At 40.5% G+C, this 26,412-nt stretch overlaps 1 protein-coding gene across 2 annotated transcripts in view; it reads left to right on the top strand.

Moving 5' to 3' along the window:
- COL22A1 (collagen type XXII alpha 1 chain) overlaps window positions 1-26,412 on the top strand; it is a 231,224-nt gene that overhangs the window by 95,412 nt on the left and 109,400 nt on the right. Inside the window, exons 6-12 of one of the 2 annotated variants that reach the window (XM_046920616.1) lie at window positions 1,176-1,451; window positions 2,500-2,580; window positions 3,178-3,291; window positions 3,864-3,908; window positions 7,720-7,773; window positions 8,526-8,561; window positions 25,840-25,893. In XM_046920616.1, the coding sequence (XP_046776572.1) occupies window positions 1,176-1,451; window positions 2,500-2,580; window positions 3,178-3,291; window positions 3,864-3,908; window positions 7,720-7,773; window positions 8,526-8,561; window positions 25,840-25,893 (660 nt within the window). The remainder of the gene's footprint in view (window positions 1-1,175; window positions 1,452-2,499; window positions 2,581-3,177; window positions 3,292-3,863; window positions 3,909-7,719; window positions 7,774-8,525; window positions 8,562-25,839; window positions 25,894-26,412) is intronic. The other variant, NM_001139439.2, reaches the window with a different exon arrangement.

The following is a 26,412-nucleotide window of genomic DNA, read 5'->3' as shown; positions in this document are numbered from 1 at the left end:
GAGTGCACTGCTGCTTCCCTAGGCTCTGTCCTCTGATACTTTCCCTGCTACTTGCTAGTAACTGCTTAACTTTGTAAAAGAGAAAATCAATTTGTAAATGAACTAAAGGTATAATGTCTTCAGAAGCCTATTTTTGCCCACTCCATAAGTTGCAACATGGGGTATGTGTAGAATAGCTTGTGGGGGGAGAAAGGCAGAGATAAAAGAAAGATGGAGAGAGGCAATGGTGAGATATTTATTCTGCATTGTTTCAAATGAAGTGGCATGATTTAGTACAGTATGAAACGGGACTTTTGTTTTCATTCATTGAAAATGCTTTGCCCAAGAATGGTCACTTAGGACTTTGTTTCTTGTGTGTTACACTTCTTTGATTTACACTTTGATTTACAAAGAAGACATTTGAGGCCATCTGTCTTTTATCCCTTCTAGCTTTCCTGCATCCCTAAGCGTTATCTCTCCCATTTCTAATTAACTGAATTAGACCAGGAACCAGTCTCCAGCACTGACTTTAAATTGTGCAGTTTGGCTCTATACACACTGTGCAATACCTGGTCTTAGGTCTCCTCTGAGCCTAAGGCATAATCATTATTGTTTGTTTTGGTTTTCATTTGAAAGTGTCTGAAATAATGTGTAGGCAGTACTACAGCTCAGCAGGCTGCCTTCTTATCAGGAAATGAGGGATTTATCCATGCCCAGTGGGATGGTTGAGAGCATGTGATGGTGTCTAAATAGCAGAGTCTGCTGGGAAGTAGTGGAGGATTGCACAGGACCCAGTACAGGCTCAGCTTTGTCTGTAAAACTTTGGAGAGACGTTCTGGACATGTGCTACTACCCAGACATGCCCAAGCATTGTTGCCTGGGAGGCATCACAGTGGTACGGGGATGAAACCATGACAAGGGGTGTGCTCATGAGCAAAGACTTTGGATGGATGATCATGGAGTTGTGCTCAAACCTGTGCCATGCCCAGTCTTGCTTTTAAGAACAGGTATGAGCTCCCCATCCACTTTAATGTCATATCCAAATAATGTTCTCTGTTCCTTGCTTGGATTTCTAACCTCATCCTGTACCATCTCTGGCTTTGGAGTGTTAGTTGCGAAGGCAAGCAGAGAGTAGCAAGGAGGAGACTGTACGTTTCATTAGCAGTATCACTTACGTTACTTCTGTCTGTTTTCAGGTCTCGATCCGACTGGATGGAGAAAACAAAGCTTTGGAGTACAATGCCATTGGGCTCACCAAGGATGCTGTGAGAGTGGTCTTTCGAAGTGCACGAGTCAGTGATCTTTTTGATCGCAGCTGGCACAAAATTGCCCTCAGCATTCAGTCAGCAGCTGTCTCACTGTACATAGACTGCAAGCTTGTGCAGATGCTGCCTATTGAAGACAGGGAAAATATCGACATTCAAGGAAAGACTGTGATTGGCAAACGCTTGTATGATAGTGTCCCCATTGATGTAAGTAGTAAGTTTGCTGATAACAACTGGTGTAGCATTCAGCACTAAGCATTCAGTATGTGGCTGTGTTTTGGGGTGCTTATATTGTAATCGACTCTTTTCTTGAATCAGCATTGCTGAAATGCTACTTGTGTTACACAGATGAAACAGGTAGGCATCTCGTTGTGTACAAGACTTGCTGCCTGCTTATGTGAGACTGCCAGAATCTCTGTAAAAGGGATTAAAAATGAGAAACACATTTCATATTTCTGACCAGTCTCAGAAAGCACTATAGATAGTTAAGATCAGAGACAAAATCATCCACAAATACTATCAAAATGAATACTGAGCTACACATATGAGGGTGTTTTGTTGTCCAGTCTGGTATTATGAAAGTTTCCACCTCTGACAGCAAGAGAGGAGAAAAAAAAGGAAGCCTGTTAACTCAGTTGAGTCACAATATAGTCTCAGTTCCTTGGAAAATAAACCTGATATTAATGTCTCTTTCCCCAATTGAACTTGAGACCTGCACTTTGGATCTGATTGTCTGGTAGCTGTGTTAACCTGGTATAAATTAAACATGATTGTTTGGTGATTTGAGATTTAGGTAACCTTTCTAAGCTGCACAAGAAGGATGGAATGTGCATATTAAATGTGCTAATAACATTTCTCACGCTGGGGTAAATGGTCAGAAGGCACAAGGCACAACAGGAGAAGAACAAAATTTATGTCTAGATGACATTCTAGGAAGTATGTAGGTGGCAGAGATGTTTTCTCAGACAGGAATTTGGCCAGGACAAAGAAATTAGCAGACCTTCTTATTTGTATTAAAAGCTGCTTAAAGTTTTAATAGGCATATCAAGCTCATTAACACAGCACTCTTGGAGAATGCTGAGATACTGGTCCATTATTGATGGAGAGAGATTGGCTACAGAGCCACAGAATTATCATGAATTTAGCTCCATCTGGATTTTATTTGTATTCCTCTGCACTGTACATATCCAAACAAAAGGACACGCAGTCTTTAATAATTCACTGTCTCTGAGACTTGCTTCGCTTTGTCTTCCAGTTTGATCTTCAGCGGATGGTTATTTACTGTGATTCTCGGCATGCTGAGCTGGAGACCTGCTGTGACATTCCTTCAGGACCAGTAAGCTTCTTTTTGTCATTAATTTATTTTCATATGAACACTCTTTGTTGAAATCTATTACACAAACCAGGAAATATATGACAGTGTGGGTTTATCATTTTTATAAGGATAGTGAATCAAACCTCGCTATATAACTGGTAATTTAGCAGTGCCTGAAGAGAACCACTGTAAAGAGATGAGTATGAGGAGTTTGAAGTTTCCAAGTCACTTTTCCCCTGTCAAACTGTCATGGCAAACAAAAGTCTGAAGTGATGATGGAACAAAAGAACTTCAGCATGAAATATTCAGCACGGATCCCACTGGTTTTATTTGGGAAAAGCTAACACTGTGCCTATAGCTGCTTAGTTTCCTGTGCCCAGTTCTCAGTAGACACTTCCACTCTCCCTCTTCTCCCCTCCATCCTGGTTAAAGAGACTCATTGTTCATTTTGCCACATTCTCCTCTATTGTTTGAATGAAAGGCTTCTATGGGATTTCATCCCTAACATACTTAACCATGCATTATCCAGTAATGCCTATTCAGTTTCTCTGAAGTGGGTGGAAGAGAAAGCCTTCTATCATCAAAAGCTTTGTCATGACTTTGAGTGTTTGGATATAGTGCCAGGTCACGGTCCTAACAGAAGCACCTCCTGTGGAAGTGAGGCCTACTGTTGGCAGCGAGCAAGTTGCCCACCTAAAGACTGTCAATTGCTCCTGTCCTGCTGGACAAAAGGTGAGTGCTGAGTGTTTTCTTTTTGGTGTGTTGTGTGGGTTTGGAAATAGAGGCGTGATACTATGCAAGTGAGTTTTAAAAAGGACTGCATTTATTTGTGATGTGCTTTTAGATCTAGTGGTGATAAGTATTTGATAGGAAGAGCCAGATGTGTTATTCACAGGTGAGATCTCTGTGGAGGTGATAGCAATCTTTCCAGATGTTTTCTCTTAATCTAACAGAGTGAGTTTCAACTACACTGATGGTATTGACAATAACTTTGAAAACAAACGGGTTATCCTTATCTACTTCAGATGTGTTTCCTTCTTCAAATGAGTAAGAAGAAATTCTGGAGGTAAATATAGGATTGCTGAAAAAATCTCATACCTTTTAATGATCAAGTGGTTGCTTCTACTGGCTGTGACTGGAACCTCTGAGCAGCCAGCTTCACAGTCGTTTCTCTTGAGGACATGTCATTTTCAGTCTGCTATCCCCTAAAACCTGAAAACATTTCTGTTGTCCTCAGTGGCTGTGGGACTGAGCTTCTTGCTGCATTATATAATGAAGTCTGACTAATCATGTATTTTCTTTAGGGGGAGAGAGGCTCAATTGGCCCTGAAGGTCCTAAAGGTCAAAAGGTCAGTAGGATGCGCTTGTTCATCTGTTTAAGCGAAAAAACAGGAAAAAAAAAAAAAAGTTTCAGAGTATGCTGAGGAGTTGAAGATTTTGAGAAATAAGAATTAATTTAGCATATCACTTAGTTTAGATGCATTTCAATGATCCTTGGAGTGCTGGGGGCTCTGCCTGACTTATATCTTTTCTCTAGTTTTGCATTTGAGTCTGTTTCTACTCTATGTTACTTTAGAATAAATGTGTTCCAAAAGCTTTTCCTGTTGCTTCTAAACTGGCATTTTTGCAAACCTCTCTAATTTACTGTGTCATGCACAACTTTCATGATGAGTCACCTGGAAACCCTTCTGTGCTGAGCCTTGCTCAGCAGCAATAGAGAGCTGTAGGTTAGGTAGCAGCTTCCCAATCACTCTACAAAATCTCCTGAGACTGGGGCAATGAATTACCCACAATCTGTTATTAACAAGTGTGTTTGAGTCATGAGTTTATATTAAAAACAGGCCACTTTCCTTAGTATGTTTCTTCCTAGATAATAGGGTAGGAAAATAGTTGTGATGGGTGCTTTAAATTTCACAGTGCAACCTCCATATTATCTTGTATATTCTGCAAGCTTCTTTAACATGCACATGTATACCTTCAACACACAGACATTCCCCTTCTTGTTTGGTTCCAGTTAGAGGTGTGAAACAACTGACTGAGAGGGGAGTAGTTGTACTGGAAGAAAACAGATTCACATTGCTTTGGAGATGAAAGTTGGTCATGGTGATGGTTCCTATTTTCACCATCTGTGTGATTAAAAAGCCTTTGGGGTACAATCTGTATTCAAAACTGTGCCCATCTGAATCACTTCTGAAAATTCAGTCACTGTGAAACTGGTGAGAAAACTAACTGCAACCCAGGAAAAAGTATTCAGCTGTCTTGAAACAACTCCTTGCTGGAGAGAAGAGGAAAAATCTGAGGGTCTTGGAAGGCCAGATATCTTCAGCACTGTTTTTTGTTGGTGGTGGTTTCTGTTTGTTAGTTGTTTTTTTGGGCGAGCTTGCTCTTCTGTCTGCAGAGAGAAGTTTTGAACAATGAGAATATGTGTTTTGGGGTATGTTTCTTCTGACAATAAAGAACATATGTGCCTTAATGCTCTGATGTGCACAACTGAAACTGCAGAAATTATTTCCTTACATGAATATAAATAGTAACTTTCTATTTTAATCTGTGACAGCTTAAATAATGAGGGTCTGTTTTGAAGAATGGCAGAGTCAGTACTGTCATGAGGAGGCTGCAGAAGGATGATTATGATTACAATAAAACCACCCTGCAGCAACATCCTGTTGTCTTTCTCTGCTTTGTAAAGGTCTTTGCACTGGTGAGGATGTTGGTACTTTATAAAATGGCACTGTGTAGGAGATATTAGGTGACTACCTCATGGATATGTCCAAGCACTGCATCAGAAGGCTTTCATTAACAGATCCCCTAAGTGGGTGTCCCACCCCCCTGAGGTGGGTGACTCAGTGGCTCTGCAGCTATGTGTCACTTCTCCTTCAGTTTAGTGGTCCATGACTTGCATACTACAAAGGCAGGACTGTGTGACAAGCTCTGAGAGCTGGGGATGAAAACGTAATTGATGATTGAATACAGTCAACTTAACTTCTTTATCTGCTAGCAAAGCACAGATTTGGTTCATCCCCAGGGCATGCCTTTGGTCTCTGGGGATGGTTGCCAGCTCTCAGGATTGCTGGATCAGGGCTGCCAGGTCTATGGCTAGCATGGCTCAACTGCCTTCAATGATTGTCATTCGCATTAAGACATGAAAAACTCTTCTAAAGTAGGTAAAAGACCACCTTCTAGAGGGTAGTCAGAGGGAATGGCTCGAGTAGTGTAACAGGAAATAAGACAGAACTGCCTGTTCAAGATAAACTGATAAATAGATGTGGCACTTAGAGTCATGGTTTAGTGGTGGTGGGTTGCTAGTTGGATTTGATGAACTTAGAGGTCTTTTCCAACCCTACTGATTCTACAATTCTACAATTCTGTGATTTCTTACTAGCAAAAATTAAATTATTAACATCATCAATAGCAGCTCTTGCAGAGATCAGCTGAAGACCAGCTTGTCACAGTCTGTGCTCTATGTGCAGGAACTAGTGCCTCTCCCTTCCTCTCTGTGTTACTGAGGTACCCAGACTGAAATGCTGACAAGTGGTAGAAAGTGGATGCTATCTACAGCTCCCCAATATTACCATGTGGTATATCAGGTCACATAGAAATGAGTGGCTTCTATATTACAGCTTAGAAATGTCCATAATATGTTTTAGGATCGTTCAGCTTGTCTCTTCATTTCTGAAATGGGTTCTGTTTTAAAGCTGTGTTGCTGTTGTGTGACATAAATCTAAGAGCTGTGTCTTCAAGAAAGAGTAAGTAAATTAAATAAATAAAGATCAAACCTAAGAGTATAGTGGTTTAAAATGTGCTGTCAAGCAAAATGTGCTGTCAAGCAAGTACAGCATGAGAAAAGATTAAGCATTAATTACTTAAATGTCTCTTCTTAAAGTAAACTAATTAAGAAGGAAAGGAGTTATCACAAGAAGGTGGAAACAGTGATGTCAGGGCTCTGAGTCAGAAGTCACGATTTTCTATAGAGACATTATTAGTATGGAGCATCTCTAATTAGGAGTGATTTGCATGGCTGAAATCAAATCCTAAGTGACTTGAACTCAAACCATCATTCAGTTTATGGGGGTCACTTGAGAAATTAGTCCCACCAGGGAGTACTTTTAGGTCAGTGTTCAAAACAAAAGCAAACTGCTTGCCCCAAAATGGGGATCTCTGGAGAGGCTGATAATGGTAAGAAAGGGAAGACAACTGTAGTACTCTTTTCCTAGGCTAAGACAGATTTCTTAATTGTTGCTTTGGTTTGGGTTTTGGTTTTGGTCATCATTGTTGTTGCTTGTTTTTTAACTAGACTAGCAATAGCTGCTGGCTTATTCAGTCCTTGTCTGCTGAAAGAGTAACGGCTACTTGTTTCTTTGTTGGTTTCTTTGTGTGAGCATTTTTTACTCATTTATTTATTTATTTTTGTAGGAGAGGAAAGTAGAATCTCTCTTTAGCCATCTTTTTGTATGTTACCTTTCTTTCATTTCCATTTGAGGAAGCAGTGAGAGTGGTTGCGAGTGTTGTACCATTCTGCTAGCAGATCCTGAAAATCTGGTGTGAACCAAAATAATGTTTTTTTAGAAATTGGAAGTATAAAATTAGCTCTTAAAATCTTGACAATGTTCACAGGTTTATTTTTTTTTCCACATCTTAGGTGTGCACCTTCTTGGTCTTATGCAAACCAACTTTCTAAGTCCTTCCTGGCTTACCAGAAAATAATGACTTTTGAAGTACCTCTGTGCCTTGCCAGTGCACCTGGAAGACTTCTAGCAGTGTTTTCATATGGAGAAAAAAAAAAAGTATAAAACCCATCCAAGTCATTATGAATGCAATGAAGTCCACCTCATCCTTCTGGACTTCCAGCAGGAGCTGAAGTTTTGTCACTAGAGAGAGGTGGAAACAGCCTCTCCACAGTTCACACTCTCAGCCAAATTTTCATTGCAATGCCTTCCCCCCCCCCCCCCCCCCCCAAAAAAAAAAAACAAAAAAAAAAAAAAACAAAAAAAAAACCCAAAGCAAACAAAGCTACCAATGAAATGCAAGCACCAATGTGGTGCAACTTACAAGTGAGGCCAGGAGGGAGGTGTAAGAGGACATCTTATCTGTTATTTCTGTGCCTGTCAGGAAGGGGGTGAATTATCTCTGTGTTATCTATGACCTTTCTTCTTTTCCAAGGGAGAAAGTGGCAGCCAAGGGCTTCCTGGACCCAGAGGAGAAAAAGGAGAGTCAGTAAGTAAAAAGTATCAGAAAAAATTTAAGTACTGGAAATAAAATACAAGTAGTTGTTCTCTCCTCTATACTGAACTTTTGCTGGTGATGTCGGTGTACTCTGAATGTTTTTTCTTGCTGAGCCTTTATATCAGAGAGAAGCTGGTATTTCTAGCATTTGTTGCTATGTCTGAGGGAAATGAATTGAATCATCCCTGACTTCAGTTGATAACTAACTTAGTATTAACCTTTCAATCAGCATACGTGATTTGGATGTATTTGATTTTAGCACAGCTGCACATTCAGCAGGGGACAGTAAGAGGCAATTTACTCAGAAGATGCAAATCACTCCTGAAAACATACATCCAGCTGACCAACATCCAGCTTTATCCAGCTTCAATTAATACAAATGCCAGGCTGAGTTTCTACACAAGAAAATCTTTATCCCTAAGTAAAACTCATTCTACTAATGCTTGTTGGGGTCTTTGATTTTGGAAACATTGTATTAGACTCCAACATGGATGTCAAATAAGATGCTTTTCTGGTGCTGAAGTAGGAGAATTGGGGATGAGTTTTCTATTTTAATTTGTTGTTGAATTATTATCAAGGAATTTTGCCAAGAATGACTTTCCCCATGTTATCTGTCCTGTGATTGTGTGTATATGTATATTTCTGGTAGGTAGATATCAAAGAAGGGATGAAATACATATTTATTGCACAGTTTGACATCCTTGCTAGCAAATGTACTCTTTCCTCTCTTTTTGTATTTCTAGGGCAGAGCCTATAGCAGAGGAGAAAAAGGAGAAAAGGTAATGTAGTATATAAACCTTTGTTGGACTAGTTAAATGAGAGATGCTAGCTGTTGCTTTTCATGATCTCAGAGGGTATTTCTGGAGTGCACAAGATGCACTAAATGTGATACAGTTGGATCTTTGCGGGGAAGTTTTATACTGGATTAAGTTTCCCTCTCAAGAAAATCTTTCAAATGTTCATTGTTTTTCCCCTTCATATTCTTTGACATTCCTTTGTGCACTGGACATGTAAAACTATTAAATTGAAATCATAATCTTTGCTTTATGTAAGCAGCTGTGAATTCATAGAAGATAATATTGTAAAGCAACAGGCTGGAAGGTTGGAAAGTAAACGGAATGCATAAGTTCAAGTTTATTGAATGTTCAACAGGATTAATTTTGGGTCATGGAGAGACTGCTGTAACTTTTTTTTCTTTTTCCATTGGATTTCTTCATTAATAACCTGTAGGATGAAAGCCACAGTATTTTCCTACTGCAAATATCAGCTGAGACAGAGAAATAAGACTTTGAGGTTTCAAATTACAGATACAAAGTAAAACCACTGAAAATTGCTGGGTCACCTGTCTTAAAACATGAATTCAGTTGTGATTAACAAGAGGAAAAAAACACAACTGCGCTAAACTACATTAGAAGTGTGTGGGTTTCCAGACAATTTTAGCTACAAATTTCCCACTCCCTTCTTCCCTCAATAAAATGAGACTGCAGAGGACAAGTAGCTGTTTCCATGTGCAATTCCATATTACACCTTGTTGTGGATGTTTTCCTCATCACCAAAATGGAATTTCACACTGTGGAATGGGAAAGTGTTGACAGGAGGGTCTAGGAGACAAATGGATGAAATAAGGAAGATGTCATACTTCCTACTGAAAATGGAATTGAGTCTGTAGAGCTGTTTTCCACGAGTTCTGTGGTTAACCAATTGCTTGGGGAATTTATAATAATATTGGTTTGTAGTCTGAAAGGAAGAATGGTGCAGTAGCATGAACATGGCATTTATGACCATTGCATCTTCTCATTTGTTCTTTCTGTGACTGTGATTTATTGATTGTTAATGGTGGTAATGCGTCATGTGAAATTACAGTCTAAATGAGGGTTGCTCATGGCAGGAAATATTATTGAGCTGGGCTAGAGACGTGGGGGTTGTAAAGCACACATTTCAGCATCCATCTTGTTATAGTCCTCCCACTGACAGCCAGTATTTAGCCTCTGAGACTCAGAACTCAGCCTTTGGAAACCAGCTCGTGCTTGGCAGGTGGTGAGAATCAGCAGTCTGATGGGAAACATGATGTTTGTGATGTGAGTTGTGCTGCAGTTGAGGCGAGTTCTTGTTTTCTTATGTTCTGATCTCTGCAAAAAGTGGTAGAAAACATCACTTCAGCTCTGTTATTCCCATACATGGAAAAAAAAAAAAAAAATCTGCACAACTGGAGGGCAGGAGGTAAAAATAAGAAGGTCCAGCAGACACAATGTGCTTGTACAGAGCTATTATGACTGGGACAGCCAAACAAAATAAACGGCCCTGAATGACTATGTGGGCACAGAGATCCATGAGTGAATGGCCAGTTTTTGTTTATTTGGTACTCCTGCCAGCTGAGGCAGTGTGTGCTCAGCTGTGAAGGTTGTGCATTTGGTAGCCAATGTGTGTGTGCCCCATGTGTGTGCCCAGTGGTTTAGAGTCACTGCTGTTGCAGTTGGAGAGCACAGGTCTATCTACTGTGACTCATTGGCTTGAATAAAAAGAGGATCTGGGCATATGGTACAGAGGGACATGGTTAGTGGGCATGGTGGTTATGGGTTGATGGTTGGATTAGATGAGATTAGTGGTCTTTTCCAACCTTAATGATTCTGTGATTCTATGTGTATATAATTGTTCTTCAGTGTAAAAGATCATCTTCAAAGTCAGCCTTTAGGTGTGAAGTTGAGTCTTCAGGAGAAAGCAGTTAGGATTTTATGCTGGCTAAGGGGAATCACCCATGCAAAAGGTTTCCATTCAGTGGATGTAGACCATGACTCTTTCTTTGTGTCAGAAGAAGCCTCCATGAGAGGGAGGCAGCAAGAACTGTGGAGAGCTGCGATGCAAGTGTCTGTGATACTAATTGCCATTTATACTTCTGAAAAAAGAAGGAGGGCAGTGTAGGAAACGCAACCCTTTCCAGAAAGAAGAATGTGACACCTGAAAGGAAAGGGTTCACGTGACTTCTTTTCGCTTGCCTGCTGTGCTGTAATGGATGCATGAGTGTGAGTTCTTGTTTTTCACTGGCTGTGACAGATTTGTTTCCTTGATTTTGGTGGGTATAGGCCAGTGCTGGGAAAACAGATCAGATACTGGAATTCAAACAGTTGCAGTCTATGCAATCTTCACTATTCCTGTTCTGCAGGCTCCTTTGTAAGGACAGGGCTCCCATCCTAAGTGTTGATAGAGTAAGGGTCTCACCTTTGAGAAGATTGAGATGAGAAGTTTGAAATCATCCCCTTAGAGTGTTGCTCTCCAGCTGTGCCAAAGTCAAACACCTGCCATACTGTGCTTTTGCCAAGTATTATGTGTCGGGCAATTATATGGAGTCAGAGGCATTTGTTAGAGGGCAAATCCTGTGCTTTTCCAGGACAACAGCGAGATACTGGCTTTGCTTCTCCAGACCATTTCCCTAGTTACACCACTAAGTTCGAGCCAGAATGATGCTTGTATTAGAACGTGTAACAAGCCAACCACATCATTAGTGGTAAACCATAAGATAACAGCAGCTGTGGTTAAAAACCTAATTCACAATGACATGAGGCCTTGTATGACTTTGAAAACCAAGAAATTTGCTGTGATGTCTCAACTGACAGCCTAGCACGTTCTGCCAGGCCTAAATAACTCCACTTGACAGAGGATGACCAAAGAATTGCACACAGATATAAAAACAGACAGTAACATAATGCACCTCCAGGTGATAATGTCATATGCTTTTGGGTGAATTTTCCTATTCAAGTGTGATTCTGTTGCCCCTGCTCTGTATTGGATCTTAAATCTCTGCTGTTCACCATCATCTTTTAGCCCCTGAAGTGTTTATATTACATGCAGTCTGTTATATTTCTGCTCATGAATTCATGCTGTGTCTTCATTGACTTGCTTTGAACACGCTCCTGTGACCAACCTGCTAATTTTCACATGACGAAATACCCAAATCTATAACATCTCTATAACATGACTACCATGAAAGCAACATTTTGCCTTTATTTCATGGGTGTTATTCAAATAGATATTTGTTAGATCAGATAACCTGGTCTTGCAGAGCTCATAAGAAAAACCTTCAGACCTCTTGTCCAAAAGAAATAGGTTCAGGAGAAGAGTGAGGACAGTAAGAACAACTGTAGAACATTTTAAAGGATAATTCAAGCAAGACAGAGTTTCAGTGACTCTTGATCAAAGTCAACTAAGTCACGTTTGACAGCGGAGGTTCTGTACAGTATGAGATTTGCATTCCTGGGGCACAGCCATCCACATCGCAAGCCATCCTAGCCTTTTAATATCTCCATAACAAGTTTAGCTTAAAGGCTAGCAACTTGCATCTTGTCTTGCAAAGCACAGAATATTGTCCAGCAGTGCTGAGCACCTTTCTTATATCCCCAAAGCCAACTGTGCTGAGCAGGCACCGTAGGTGAGAAGGTGCTTGGGGAAGTGGCAAGTTTGTAGGGTAGCTGATGAAAATAAGTCACTTTGAGTGGTATGGACACTTCACTAGGAAATATTTTTTGCATTTCTGTTGGAAATGCTGAGGGAAAACAAACTTACCACCATCTAGTTTAAAACGAACCAAATGAAATTGTTTTTCATACAGTATGCATTGGAGCTATTATTTGCAGTCTGCTCTGGAGGATAAAATTCGTATGTTTTAAAAAAAGAATGCTTACAAATTCACTGATGAAAGACATCTGCCAAGATCTTTTCTATACAAAGTCATTGTCTCTGCTTTAGGATGTTTGCAAGTCATTTTTAATTGTGATCTGCAATAGCAGGATGATAAGCTGGTGAAGCATCCAATGAGCCCACTGCTGCAGATGAGATATGGGTTATCTATTCTTCTGGTTTTGTGTTCAACTCTTGATGAATATCCCTAACAGCATCATTGCCCAGGAGGGGACAGATTTTTCCACAGTCCACTGAGGGCTTGTCCAATGCTGTCTGTAGCTGTTGAATAAGAGTCTCTGGTTCCTTGTGTGCAGAGGAAAGGTACAGAGTAGCTTGGCTATTAAAACATTTTCCCACAGGAAAAAATGAAGATAAAAAAGGGGTTTTAATGGAACAGTTGAGTGAAGTGATTGCTTCTGTGATTTTTTTCTATTTTTTATTTTTATTTCCCCCTTCTCCCCCAACCTTCCCCCCTCCCCCCCCCCCCCCACACACACACAGGGAGCCACTCTAGCACTTTGTAGAGGAGGAAATAACCAGGAGAACCCATCTACATGTGTGGAGACTTGGATGAAGGTTTCACTATGGATTACTGTGCCCTATGGGAGTTCTGTGATGTTTCCAGGAGTATCTGAGTTTTCCCTTTGAGCTTTATCTATTCCCCTTCATGCTAGTAATCACACATTCAGCAATGAATATGAGAAACAACTTTAGAAGATTAAGTCTATATTCTTCTAAAAATGTAGTTTTCATTTTTTCTGTTTTTTTTTTTTTTTTAATGGTAATGATTTGCCCTGATAAAAAATCATGGGAATTATTATAAGATTTCTAATGAGTATAAAGCCTCTGAAGTGGCTTGCTTACTGGAGATGCAGTGACTGCAGGACCAAGCATAGAAAAGCAAAAAGCAGGCAGGTAGTTAAGGCTCTGGACTGTGCTGCAGGAGACCTAGGCAGAAAGCTGGACTCCAACAAATTTGCTGACTTTGCTGAAGAAGTCTTTGTTCCTGTAAAATGAAGCTGGAGAACCACTTTTCCTCCAGACTTTGAATACCTTTGCTTCCCTTTCTCTGTCATGTCTTCCAAACTGGATATGTTCTCATTTTTAGGGATTCTCGAAAAGCTTTAGGAAAAGCTATGCAAATCTACCATGTTAGATGCAGCCTATCCATGTCCAGCCTTCTGCTTTGCCCTGAGGCAACCTAGTATAGGAAATGTCACCTGAAATCCATGTCACTTCTTTACCTCAGCACTGTGCCATCAGCATGGCCTAACAAATTATCATGAATGGATTCTGGTGCTTTCCAAAGCCCTCAGAGTCCCTTCTCAGCCAGCCAGCCCTGGTGGAATTAAGCTATGTTCAAGAGGATTTGGACTTGATAGCTATTTGAACAGCACAGCAGCCCAAACAAGGCCTATGACCTCACAGGAACACCATCCAAACCTGAAGGTTTCAGTGATGAAAGAATTCAGTTTTGAGTGCCTCTCTATAAGAAAGACACTGAGGCACTGGAGCATGTCTGATGAAGGGTGATGAAGCTGTGAAGGACCTGGAGCACAGGTCTTATGGGCAGCAGCTGAGGGAACAGGGATTCTTCAGCCTGAAGAAGAGGAGGCTCAGGAGAGACCTTACTGCTTTCTATGATTCCCTGAAAGAAGGCTGTAGTGAGGTGGGAATTGGCCTCTTCTCTCAGATAAGCAGTGCTGGGACAAGAGGTAATGGCCTTAGGTTGCACCAGGGAAGGTTCAGATTGTATGTTAAGAAAAATTTCTTCTCAGAAAGAGTAGTAAGGTATTGGAACCGGCTGCCCAGCAAGGTGGCAGATTCACCATCCCTGGAGATGTTCAAGGAAAGGTTAGATGTGACACTGAAGGAGAAAGGTCAGTGGGCATGGTGGCAAGGGTTTGATGATTGGACTGGATGAACTTAGTGGTCTTTTCCAACCTTAATGATTCTGTGACTCCATGAAAGCAGTGCCTATTGATCAAGGCTGGATAGCATACATAAACTTGAGGCTTAAGCAAAAGGAGTGCAGGTCTGCACTTCAAATGTAGCTGGAGTCTAGCATGGTGTGGTGGTTTGAGGGCAAGGAGTGCTTTTGCTTGGATGAACATAAAGAATACATGTGGGGACCAGAGGGGCTGTGCATGTGACTCAGTTGCTGGAAGTGGCATTTTTAGACCTGGAGAGCAGTAATAATATTTGGGAGTTAGGTCCTTGAGTGTACAGATGCAGCAAGGACTAGTTACAATTCAAGGGAAATGGAGGGGGAGCTGAGATGCTATGGCTGGCAGCATAGGGATCTCATTGACCAGGGCTTGTCACACCACACCTCTGCTATGGAGCAGAATTGGTCAATCATTGTTGCCAAAAGCCCGTATGAACAAACTAGTTCCTGGTGATGTAACTGCTTCAAATCCAAGCTGGAAAGCTGAGTCTTCAGGTCAGGTTCAGATATGTGGTCAGGTTGCTTCAGCACATCTCAAACAAAGACTAAGTATGAGAGACCCAACTTAAGAACAGCCTGAAAATAAAGGAAGAGGAATAGCCAGCTGATCTCCTAGGAGCAGGTCATGTGCCCTGAGCTCTTAAACCACGTGGAGCGTGTGCCTGAAAGGATATGGAATTGGTCTTTATTCCTGAAGCTTTCAAGTAAAACTAATGATCTCTGCAGGAGCTGATGTATGTCCTTACACCACTGAAACCTTGGGGTATGGAAGGTGCTGCTGAGAGGTTACAGGCCTTGTTTGGGCTGCTGTGCTGTTCAGATAGTTATCAAGTCCAAAGCCTCTTAAATATAACTCAGTTCTCCTGGGGCTGGCACGCTGAGAAGGCACTCAGAGAGCTTTGGGAAGCACCAGCATCCAGGACAGTGAGCAGCGCTCTCTGAGCCAACACATCTTGGGAGTAGCAACATAAGAGAGTGGCTCAAAGTTCAGAGATAGTATTGAGTTCGAAATTGGAAAACAGAAGAAAAACCCAGTCACCCAGTAATTGGCGTTCAATGGAGATGAGGTCTGCTACCTCAGTGTTTGGTTCATAGCACTCAGACCTTGTTAGTTTATTGCCAAATAAAAAATAATGTGAGCATACTTCAGATTGACTTGGTAATGAAAAGTGAAAGTGCAATAGCTGCACTTTTTTTTTTCCCTTTTTTTTTCTTCTGCTAGAAATCATCTCTTTCAGAGTCTATCTTTAGCTACTGACTTCACCTGGTTAAACTCAGTGATTAACTTCCCAGTTCAGTATTTACATATTTGTATAATCTTACACATCTGTATAATATAACCTCATCCACTTCATAAAGCTTTCATGCAACTCACTGGTGTTGTCTGTCATTCCTTTTCTGAACTTTTCCACTAATGAGTAAGGAGTATCAAAGTCAGTATCTGTCTTAGTGCTCTGAGTACATTCTGAATCCTCCTGTGTGTGCAGGCAATTTCAGACTGCACCTTGAATATTTTTGAGTCCTCTTAACTGTAGTTAGAGTACATCCTGCACAGCTAAATAACTGTGGTTTTTTTGAGTTCTTTTTCTTAACAATAATTAGAGGGTTTTGTGGTTTTCTGTGACCCAGAATAACAGCTGCAGATTGTAATAAACAACTCAAAGCCAGATCACTAATTGTGCATCATGACAGCTTAATTCTCAGCAGTGCGAGAGTACTAGTAACTTGTTTTTCCTTACGTAAAATTAGAAAACAGTTGTTATTTCTTTCAGTGTTAGCTTCTGGCTTGCAGGCGCATTGCTGGTATATGATGACATCTACTGGCAAGCAGGCTTTGTGAAATCTCCAGCGCTTCTTAGAGTTCTCAGCCCAGATCTATACTTGCAGTGTAGAAAGGAAGAAAAATGAAAACATTTCCCATCTTTGTGCTTCTTCTGATAGAAGAGCTGAAGAGGAGAGGGGAAAAAAAAAAAGAGAAAAACAATTTATTCTCTTGATTCTGTCATTGATTACTCTTGTTCAAATTAAAGATGATCCTGAGAGCAATACTGCGGTTGATAGGTATGGATTAGCTGTCTGCTAGGTGCAAAAGGAAAAAGCTTTTCTAGAAGATTCAGATGGATCTCGTAGCCTATTGAATTGCAGATGGCTGAAGCATTACACAAAACAGGTTGCTATGACCTATCAAAAACATCTTAAGTTTTCTTTGCCCCTCTTACATTTTTACAACTACTTCTCCAGTCCATGATAGCCATGAAGCTTTTCCTCTCTCTAAGAGTCTGTGAGTTTAGAGCAGGGGCAGTGTCACAAGCTCTGGTCCCGTGCTGGAATTGAGGATCCCAAATATCTCCTTCCTGTGCTGTATTCTGCTTCCACTGATCAAAACCTGGCTGATCTTCCTTGGCTGTGGCTGGGCACTATGGCGCTCTGACCCTGCAGCTGGCACCACAGCAGAACTATGTGTCAAGCTGTCTTATACTGTACTTGATACAAACTATCTGTTAATTGCCCCTTTTGGATCTCCCACCCTTTGTCTTTAGCACTACCTACAGTCTTAGTCTTGAGTGTAGTACTGGGAAAAATTCTTCTCAGAAAAAGTAGAATCTAAGTGATGAATATGGAATACCAGAAGCAGTAAACATTTAAGAGCAGATTAACACTGGAGCTTGGTGTACTACAGTCCTGCTCCTCTGCCCCTATACACTCTTCTTGGATGTACAAAATGATACTGAAATGTTTGATAGGTATGTGGAGGTCTTAGGCATTTGAGGCTTCCCAGAAGAAGAGCAAAAGGAATGAATATATTTTTTCTAGCAAAACAAAATATCAGCCCACATCATCCATAAGCCCCTATATATATATATATATATATATATATATATATATATATGAACATAACATATATATATATATATATATATGTTATGTTCAGGGCATGTATTGTCACTGGAAAAAGACATGAAATCTTAATACCTGATCCGGTTACACAAGTCAAATCTGTAACCCTTTGCTATCTTTCACAAGCAGGGGATCTTAGCTTTCCCTGTGTTAAGACAGGATATAAATGATCTGCCAGTCAATCTTCATCTTGATACATGTTGTTCTACAACATGAAGACATTTTTGCTATCTCTTTCATGCTTAGGTACTCCAGGGGCCATCAGTCTGTGCTGTATGTGCATCTTGATCAGCACAGGGACTTTAATCCTGCTTTCCTATGATGAACTTTTGCTGCTTGCAAGGATTGGTACATAGGTAGAAGACCAAGAGAGATGCAAGCATAGCCAACTGAGTTGTTTCTTGCCTTTATGTTGTTTTCCTTTCTACATGGGAATTCAACTCACAGAAAATAATGATTTTGCTTCTTGTAATCCAACCCCTTGATTCCAGTTTTTTTTTTCCTCTGGCAGTTGCTCTTTGTAGTGGGGTTGTGGCACCAATCAACTCCAGTTACCTTCTGCCTCCTGCTCAGTATGTTCAGTCAAAACTAGGTCTGCAAACAATTGTGGTTTTTTTTAACTTGTGAAGATTTTTTTTGTCAGTTGATCGAACAGCTTGTATAGCTGTTAAACAGAAGAACTCCAAATAAAACATTTAGTATGTTGTTATCTCTCTCTCCCTGTTGCAGAGGTAGACATATACTTCAAGTAAATCCTCCACTTGGGGCAGCCTTGAGACAGCAAAAATTGATGGTTCAAGAGCTGCCAAAAGTGTCTGACCATCTTCCTCTTTCAGAAAACCCATGTGTGGTTAGTGACAGAGTGTCACAGTACGGTGCGGGTATGTGGGTGTGAAGCTAATGGACAAGATATTGGGTTCTTTGAAGTCTTTGGGGGTTCTCAGGCTATTATGAGCTCTATAGTGACTTGCATGGGGGCATAACTAGTTACCAAATCACTAAGCTCTGCTGAACCTTCTCCCCTGCAGCACCAAGTTTATGGGTGAAAACGTGTCAAGCTCACTGACAACACACCTTTTGTGGTAACTATTTTGATGCAAAGGTGGAGTATCAGGTTTCTTTAGAGAAAGGTATCCATTGGGATCCCTGAAAAAATGTGCACTTACCCTAGGAAAAAAAAAAAAAAAAACATTCAGTGACTGGGATCATGTGATGAAAGCTCAGAAGACCCATTGTTGGTCTCATGGTAGGATCCATGATGTTCATGATAAGGTTAAAAGGTTCAGACGCTCTTGAAATACAAGATCTCCTGAATTTCTCCTGGTAACGTACCTTTTGGAACCAACTGACATCTATGCAATTGAATGCAATTAAAAAAAAAAAAAAAAAAAAAAAAAAAAGGTTCATAGCTGTCATTTAATCATCTCACTGAATAATGGGTTTCCTGATAGATTAGGCACCCCTACAGCTTCTACAGAGTCCTGTATATCATGTCCATGTGGCCTTTCTGTTTATTAAATCAGAATATAATGCAGTGAACAAGCAGGATAATTTTCTTCTTTTCTTAGAATGAGCTGAACTCCCAGATAAGATGAATGTCGTATTTCTTTTAGAAGTAGAAGATAATGCCAGTTTTGGTGTCAAATTTTCCAAGATATTAATAGGATTTTAGCATCATTAAGCTAATAGAATCCTGCATCTGTGCCTTAGAAAATGGCAGTCATTTGTGCTGCCTGTCTGGTCAGCAGCTTTTGAAAATGGAGCTGAATGACATATATACACTGCAGTTCTGCATCTCAGTTGGTCTGAAGATCACTCCTGACCTTCACTGGAAACAAAAATCTCAAACAAACAAAAAATCCCCACCAAATTCAGAATTGGCAAAATTTCTGAAGAAAAACCTAGAGGAGGGGAAAAAAGATTTTACTTCCTTCCCACACATGCTGTCTTTTGGAAGTGCTCTTAAGAATTTGGAGTTGAAGATCATACTAAGCTTGCACCATCTCTTGCATCCTTCTTCTCATCCAATGGAGAAAACTGTTTAGTCTTCTGGTTTATACTTTGTGATCATCAGGTTGCAAATTGAACATAGGTGAAAGAACAAGAAGAGAGAAAAAATAAAGTTATCATTAGAGCACTGACCTAGGACATAGGAAATCTGCTGTCAGTTTCTATCTTTGTCCCAGACCCTGTGACCTTCCATATGTCTCCTGTTCAGTTGCGCCTCTGACTCATCACCCTCCTGGAGTGGAAACAATAATACAGTTGCTGTAAATTCTCATTTCACAGGGATACTGTGAATTTAATTAACAATGGGGAGAGGGGTGTATTAGTAGAGAAGTGGTAGCACTGCTCAGTTCAGTATTGCTTTTGTTTCCATCTCATCTTGCCCTTCTTGCTCTGTTTTTATTCAGCTTTTGTTGCCTACCTAGGATATAGATCCCCTGGTTTGCAAAGCTGTCAATATGCTGGGTGTCTGATTCATGGAGTTCTGCTTGGCAGAGTTTTGAAGGTCACCCAGTGATACCTCTATCAATGTTTTGTGACAGGGTTAGAAAATTTTATTTCATTCTGGGATTAGAAAAGCGATACTTTTGTGGTAGGTGTAGACCAATTTGGAAGAGAAAAAAGAAGGTGTATAGAATTGACCTCAGTGTGGTATATCTTCTGTAGACTGCTTTGTAAGGTGATGAAAATATCCAGTGATTTATGTGAATTTGACAGGAAATTAAGAATCTAACCATGTGTTTTTGGGCTGATTTTTTTTTCCCATTATTTTCTCATTTAGTTTCCTCTCAATTCTATTAACAAAGGCCAGAACCCAGACTTTGAAATAAAATATGTGATTATAGTCCGCAGCTGTTCTCAAGTTGGAAGAAATATTTGTAAACTTGGCAGCTGCGTAAGGAGCTGCAAGTGGAGGAAAGGAAAGCAGTTAAACTTGAGCAGATTGCTTAAAAATCATCACTGTTGGGTTATTCCATTGTGTGCTTTTGATGTCTTTCTAGAATCAGATAGTAAGGGATTGTTCTATCTCTATATCTGCAGACTGCTTCCTCCTCCATTTTAGGTCCCTTTTCATAGAAAATATTCTGTGAAGCTGGATATGGCAAAATCTATGTCTCAGTTGTTCCTGTTCTGAGGAAATCTATCATCCAGTAATTAGGCTATCTACTTTGTAACTTTATAATTATTTCCATTTGGCCATCTGAGGATCTACAGGGGATGTGGATATAATCTGGTCACAGACCATATACATAGCGTTCAGCAATTATATGGGGTAGTAAGGCTCAAAATCCCTTTGTACTCGGCACTGGTGTGGCCTTACCTCAAGTACTGTGTTCGACTTTGGGCCTCTTGCTACAAGAGTGTCCAGAGAAGGGCAGTGAAGCTGGTGAGTGGTGTGGAGTACAAGTCTTATGGGGAGTGGTTGAAGGAACTGGGATTATTCAGACTGGAGGATACTTAGGAGAGACCTTACTGCTCTCTACAGCTCTCTGAAAGGAGGTTGTAGTGAGGTGAGGGTCAGTTTCTATTCCCAGGTACCAGTGGTAAGACGAGAGGTAAAAGCCTTAAGTTTCACCAGAGGAAGTTTAGGTTGGATATTAGAAGAATTTCTCCTCTGAATGGGTGGTGAGGCACTGGAAGAGGCTACTTCCCAGGGAGGTGGTGGAGTCACTGTCCCTAGAGTTGTTCAAGAAAAGGCTACATGTGGCACTGAGGGACATGTTTTAGTGGGTATGGTAGTTATTGGTTGAAGGTTGGGCTAGATAATCTTAGTGGTCTTTTCCAACCTTAATGAATTTATAATTGTATGAAAATAACCCAAGGGAGGTAAAATAATACAAAACAAATTACGGTATGTGAGTGTATAGTGAGCATGGAATGGAAGTTTTAAAAAGATAAAAATAATTCTTTAAAAAAGACCTTAAGACATTTATGACCATGGAGGGACACCCTAACCTACAGCTGACATGACTTGGTGAATTCATATGGCAGTGGTATAACAGGAAGACATACTCACACAGATCTAGAAATGAGATAACTCTGCTACTGCAAACAAACTAATAAAGAAACCTGTCAATGCGTGTTTATACTTCCACAACTCACCTATACCTTTTCAATAGCTGTAGTAACCCAAAGTTGATGGGTATATCCTTATCTGTAATCTCTCTAATACTCTGCAGCAGCTGAGAGTTGCCTGGGTTCTGAATTCCTTCATGATGTGACATTTCCTTTTGCCCAGTGGATCTGGAAACATCTTTTTCTTTTAGTATGGCTCAGAAAATATTCACAATTTGCTCACAGAATTTCTATCGATTCCTTCATGAATTGTTTTCAGAGTTATTCATTTAGTGCTGCATCCTCAGTGTTTGCAGTGTTCAGTATTTCTGGAAATTCCTAAGCCAAACTGCTGTATTTTTTAATGCACCTACTTACAGGTACAACTACATGCACACTCAAGCTTTTTTTTCCATAAAACTATTGATGAAATAAACAATAGGTTGCTCCACCTGAAGCATAAAAGTACTTCACCTAAACCAGGTGTTGGCTAAGCCAAAAAGAAGTTGCCTTAGAAGCACCACCCTATTCCTCTTCTTAGTAGTAGTCTCTCCTTCCCAGTTCCTTGGGGGCCTGGTTCTTCTGACTTCCCAGTCTAGTCCAGATGTCTCTCCAGAAAGGGACAACCAATTGAAGTTCAGATATCCGTGAAGTAGAGGGGTAGCGGTAGAAGTACATGGGATAAACAGTTAAGTATAGTTTACATGTCACCACCAGAATCTCACTGCGTTGAAGCTGGGAGCACAGCCAACTTGTGAATACACGCTATTATTTTTATCCTTCTCAGTGTGCACAACTACATTTGGCCTTGGTGCAAGAAATGCAGTGAGCTTTTCTTCCCCAGGGCTTAATGCCAGCTGCTGAAGCTGACCCGTTTCTCACAGTGTGGTGCCTAGACCCTTCAGCCCAGTGCACTTGTATCCGTGTTTGCTTGGCAACAATTTTACTAGCCTGTGCCCTTTGTCTCTGCTATTTCTTTGTTATATTTACTCATCACTTGCAATTTTGAACAGAGCTTTCAAGTGTAGTCACTGTCATTCAGTATTTATTCAGCGTCCAAAACAGAGTGACAAAGGAAATAAATGAGGCATTGCTGTAATTCAAGTAAATAATCACAGAATTAATTTTGAAAAAAACATCAAGTGGCATTTGTAGAAATATGTAGCTACCTATGAGCTACATCACCTCTCTATGCTCATAGCCTGTGCCAGTGTATACCATCAGTAATTGCAGAACCTACCAGCCCTCTCTTACTCAGCATTATCTGCTTCTATATAGCTGATAGCACTGCAGGGCTATACTACATGAAAATTCCTCTGGTCACTTTGGATTAGGTGGCAGTTTGCCAGATATAGGCCCTTTTGACAATTATTTTGCCAACTGTGAGCTAATGAACGGATTTATTCTCTTGTTAACATTTGTGGTAAGGTTTGATTAAAGGCTGCTGGCTGCGCAACGCAGAGGATGAAACTAAACATACGTGGCTGGACTTTCAGTGAGAAAAGGACAGCATGCTCAGGAGCCTGAAAAGGACAAAAGTGCTCAGGAAAATCTCTTGCCTTCCTTTTCAGCCTAATTGCTGGAGTTGTAACCTCCTCAGCTTGAACTACTCTTGAACAAAATCAATTCAGGCCCTTGTGATTTCTTCTTGGCAAATGTTATCATTCTGTAATTGCAACTTCATTGGGCCTTAGTAAGTGGTTTCCAGGAGAGATGCACTGGCTCTTTTGCTAACCTAATTGACCTCACTGTAGTAGAGAGAGGAAGACACTGGCACCTTTTGGGTACACCCTCACTTCCCAAGGTCCAGACGGTATGGTGAGCAGGATGCTTGGGATCTTACCTAATTAAAAAATTCCTGTGGACTATTGAAAAGAAAACATGATTGTTCTGTGATGTCATTCATGAGGTTGGCCAGTTAAAAAATAAAAATAGAATAAGTAGCTTAGTGAAGTAAATCACCCTGGCAACAGAACTCTGTTCCGGTTAGCTACATCCTCAGTGGGGGTTTCAGCAGCTGGCTGCAAGCTAAGGGTGCAAGCTGTTGGTAGCTTTCCATCACTTCTGTCACAGTTCCTTTGGCACTACATGAGAGCACAGCGATGTCAAGGTGTTTCAATTGAAGTAGCAGAAGCAGGAGGCCTTTCCACTCTCTTGGGTGGCGGGGTTCAGTGGTAGTTCCCCAGTGGATGTTAAATTTGTCTCCACAGTCTAGGTTGTGGAGTCTGAACAGTTTACTAGTAAGGCCAGTGAATACCTGAAGGTTGGCAGTGCCAGCTGGTTAAACATTCCAGCTTTATTTCTAGTGAAGGGTTAGTTCTGTAATGGTCTTCCTGATGTGTGCTTCGCAGTGCTTCAATTTATGCAGCAAGGGAGAGGCTGTGGCAATAGATACGGTTGGAGGAAAGGACTTTATTAATAGAGTTCCTTGGAGTGCTAGGCATTTCTGGATCACATATTCTTTGAGCCCAATCCAACCTTGAAGGCCTTCTCCCTCTCTTGCTGACCCTCTATCTGATCACTGGGCCAACCATCTGCCTCTGCATGCATGGTCATCAAGAGGGAGAGAGGCTGCAGTTCTACCCTACAAATGCCCTTGCACACCCTTGGCTGTGAAGGCGATTGGGTTGCTCTTGGCTTCATATCTCTGCAGGCAGCTTCTTAGGATGTGTGAAAAATCAAGAGGGAAAAATCACACTATTTCAGCTAATAATAAATAAAGGTCTTTCTCCTCTGCTGAGATGCAATTAATTTAGGATGCAAATTACTGATTGTGTTTGGGAAGAGGAGCAGCCTTGTTTTCAGAGGTCTTCAGTGCCAAAATGGATGAACTGTGAGCAACTTGGTGTGAGTTCACTGTTGCTTTAAGTGGGAGACTGTAGAAGAAACCTTATGAGGTTCTGTCCAGTATGGATGGCTAAATGAGTAGTATGCTTGCAACTTATTGGCTGATATCAGGGTTATTTTATTTAGCTACACAAAAAAGCTGCTACTTCACAGAACAAAAAAAATAAGGCAAATAAAGTTATTAACCCTATTCCTTTAATTTGGAAAGAGAAGACAAAAATTGTTCTACCTGTGCTGCACACTTTGCCATGGAACAGCAGTTCCTTCAAGTTATATTGACCTCTCAGAACAAGTGATTTCCTTAAAAATCACATTTTCTATTTTATGGGTTTTCTATTTCATTAGGGACCTATTCAAATACAGCAGATTTGATTTTTACCGCCAGTTGCACTGGAAATTCTAGGCTGAGTGCTTCATGAACATTCACATTTAGCGAGAAATGTGATTATAAGAGTATTTAATGACTTTAATTTGCATATATAGTACAGATAATTTTCGGATACTTTCTTTTATTAACCTCTAACCGCCAAATATACCTATAAATAAATAAGGTCAGATTTTATCATTTTGTCTGACATTGACTGGAACCTTGCCTTAGGAATACATCCATCTAAGTTTGCTGAACTACTCATGCAGTAAAAAAAACACATCACAAATAAGGCTGAGAATGGCAGAATTTGTCCTATGTTTATCTGCATATGTAGGTAGTCCATACGTGTTTAAAGGTAACATAGAAAATGACAGAGTTGCTGCATATATTCATGTGCTTGGTTTTAATGTTCTTTTGATGGTATTTCTCCTGTCATTACTTAGGTACAGAAATAGACAGGGAGAAGCTCTCAGTGGATTAGCTCTGCTTTGTGCCATGTCATTTGCCTGCAGTGCTAGCTGCTTAAGTGTCCCATGCACAGATACCTACCATTTCAGATAGTGGAGATGCTGGTAAACATCCACTGAAGGACACATGACAGTGTCTCTTGTAAAATCCATCAGTGCTGGATCCTAGATGCCATCGACTGGAGAATGAACACGCAGGACAAATATAGGCAGGCTGCTGGATTGTGACTAAGTAACCCACAACAGAAGGCATAATCCTGCTCCATCCTCTGAGCACTGAAACGTGCTCTAAGTCTTTGAAGACATTAGCTGATGAGTTTGAGGAGTAGCTATTGATAAAGATCTAAATGGAGTGATTTCCAAAGCATACATTTCAGCCTACGTTGAGCAGGTAAAAGTGGAAAAAATAAGGTATCCCTAGCAGTAGGTTGGCCATGGAAAATTTCAAGTCCCAGTACTATGAAATGTGGCAATAGGAGAGTTTCTCAGTGAAACGTTTTTATGCTTGAAATAGTTTTATTTAATAAGGATATGCCTCTGATTTTGTCCTTGGAAAAAAGACTCCTCTTGGCTGATATTTACAAATGCAAAAGAGGAAAAAACAGCCAGAGGTGGACAGTTGGATGGAAAAGTGGAATTGAAATCATTCATATATGGTCAAGTTGCAGGTGACTGAAAAGCATCAGTACAGCAAGGAAAGGTTGGCGTCAACTCCCAAAAGATAACTGTGCTGTGTAAATACACATATATATGTCATTTCACGCAAGGTAACCTTTGTGTTGGTGTTTTAGGGTGAAGAAGGAGCCCCCGGATTTCCTGGACTGAAAGGTGATAAAGGAGAAAAAGTAAGTCTAAGCCTTTATTAATTGCACTGTGTAAAGTTTAGAACTTTATAAAGCTATTGAGGAAAGCTTAGGAAAATAGCCCCCCTTGGAAGTCTTTTTCTTTTATCTCTGTGTTTTCTTGTTTTTGTATTAGCAAAGTTCTATAAAGAGAAGAATGTGTTGCTGTGCTGTTTGTCCGCAAAGTATCCTTTCACATCTAAACCTAATGAGTAACCATGCTCAGCCACATCTGAAAAATGTGCAGAGACTGCAAGGGCAGGAACTTTGTCTGAAGTCTGTAAAACACTGAAACAGAATAGAAGATGGCTCAGAGCTAAATGCTTTCTCATACTGAAATACCAGAGTTTCTTCAATATGAGACATGGAAGGCAAAAGACTATCACGTTCGTTCTTGCTCTGAACACAAATAACCTTTGGACCGAGACGGCCTTTTGCTGCTTACTGTGGCAGCCTCATAAACAGCAACAAAAACAAAAACACCCCAAAACTCCTCCCTAAATCCCAATATTATCCAAGACT

The sequence above is a fragment of the Gallus gallus genome, chromosome 2, assembly GCF_016699485.2.
Source record: "Gallus gallus isolate bGalGal1 chromosome 2, bGalGal1.mat.broiler.GRCg7b, whole genome shotgun sequence".
NCBI lineage: Eukaryota > Metazoa > Chordata > Aves > Galliformes > Phasianidae > Gallus > Gallus gallus.
The sequence above is the reverse complement of the archived record's forward strand: the minus strand, read 5'-3'. Positions and strand labels throughout refer to the sequence as shown.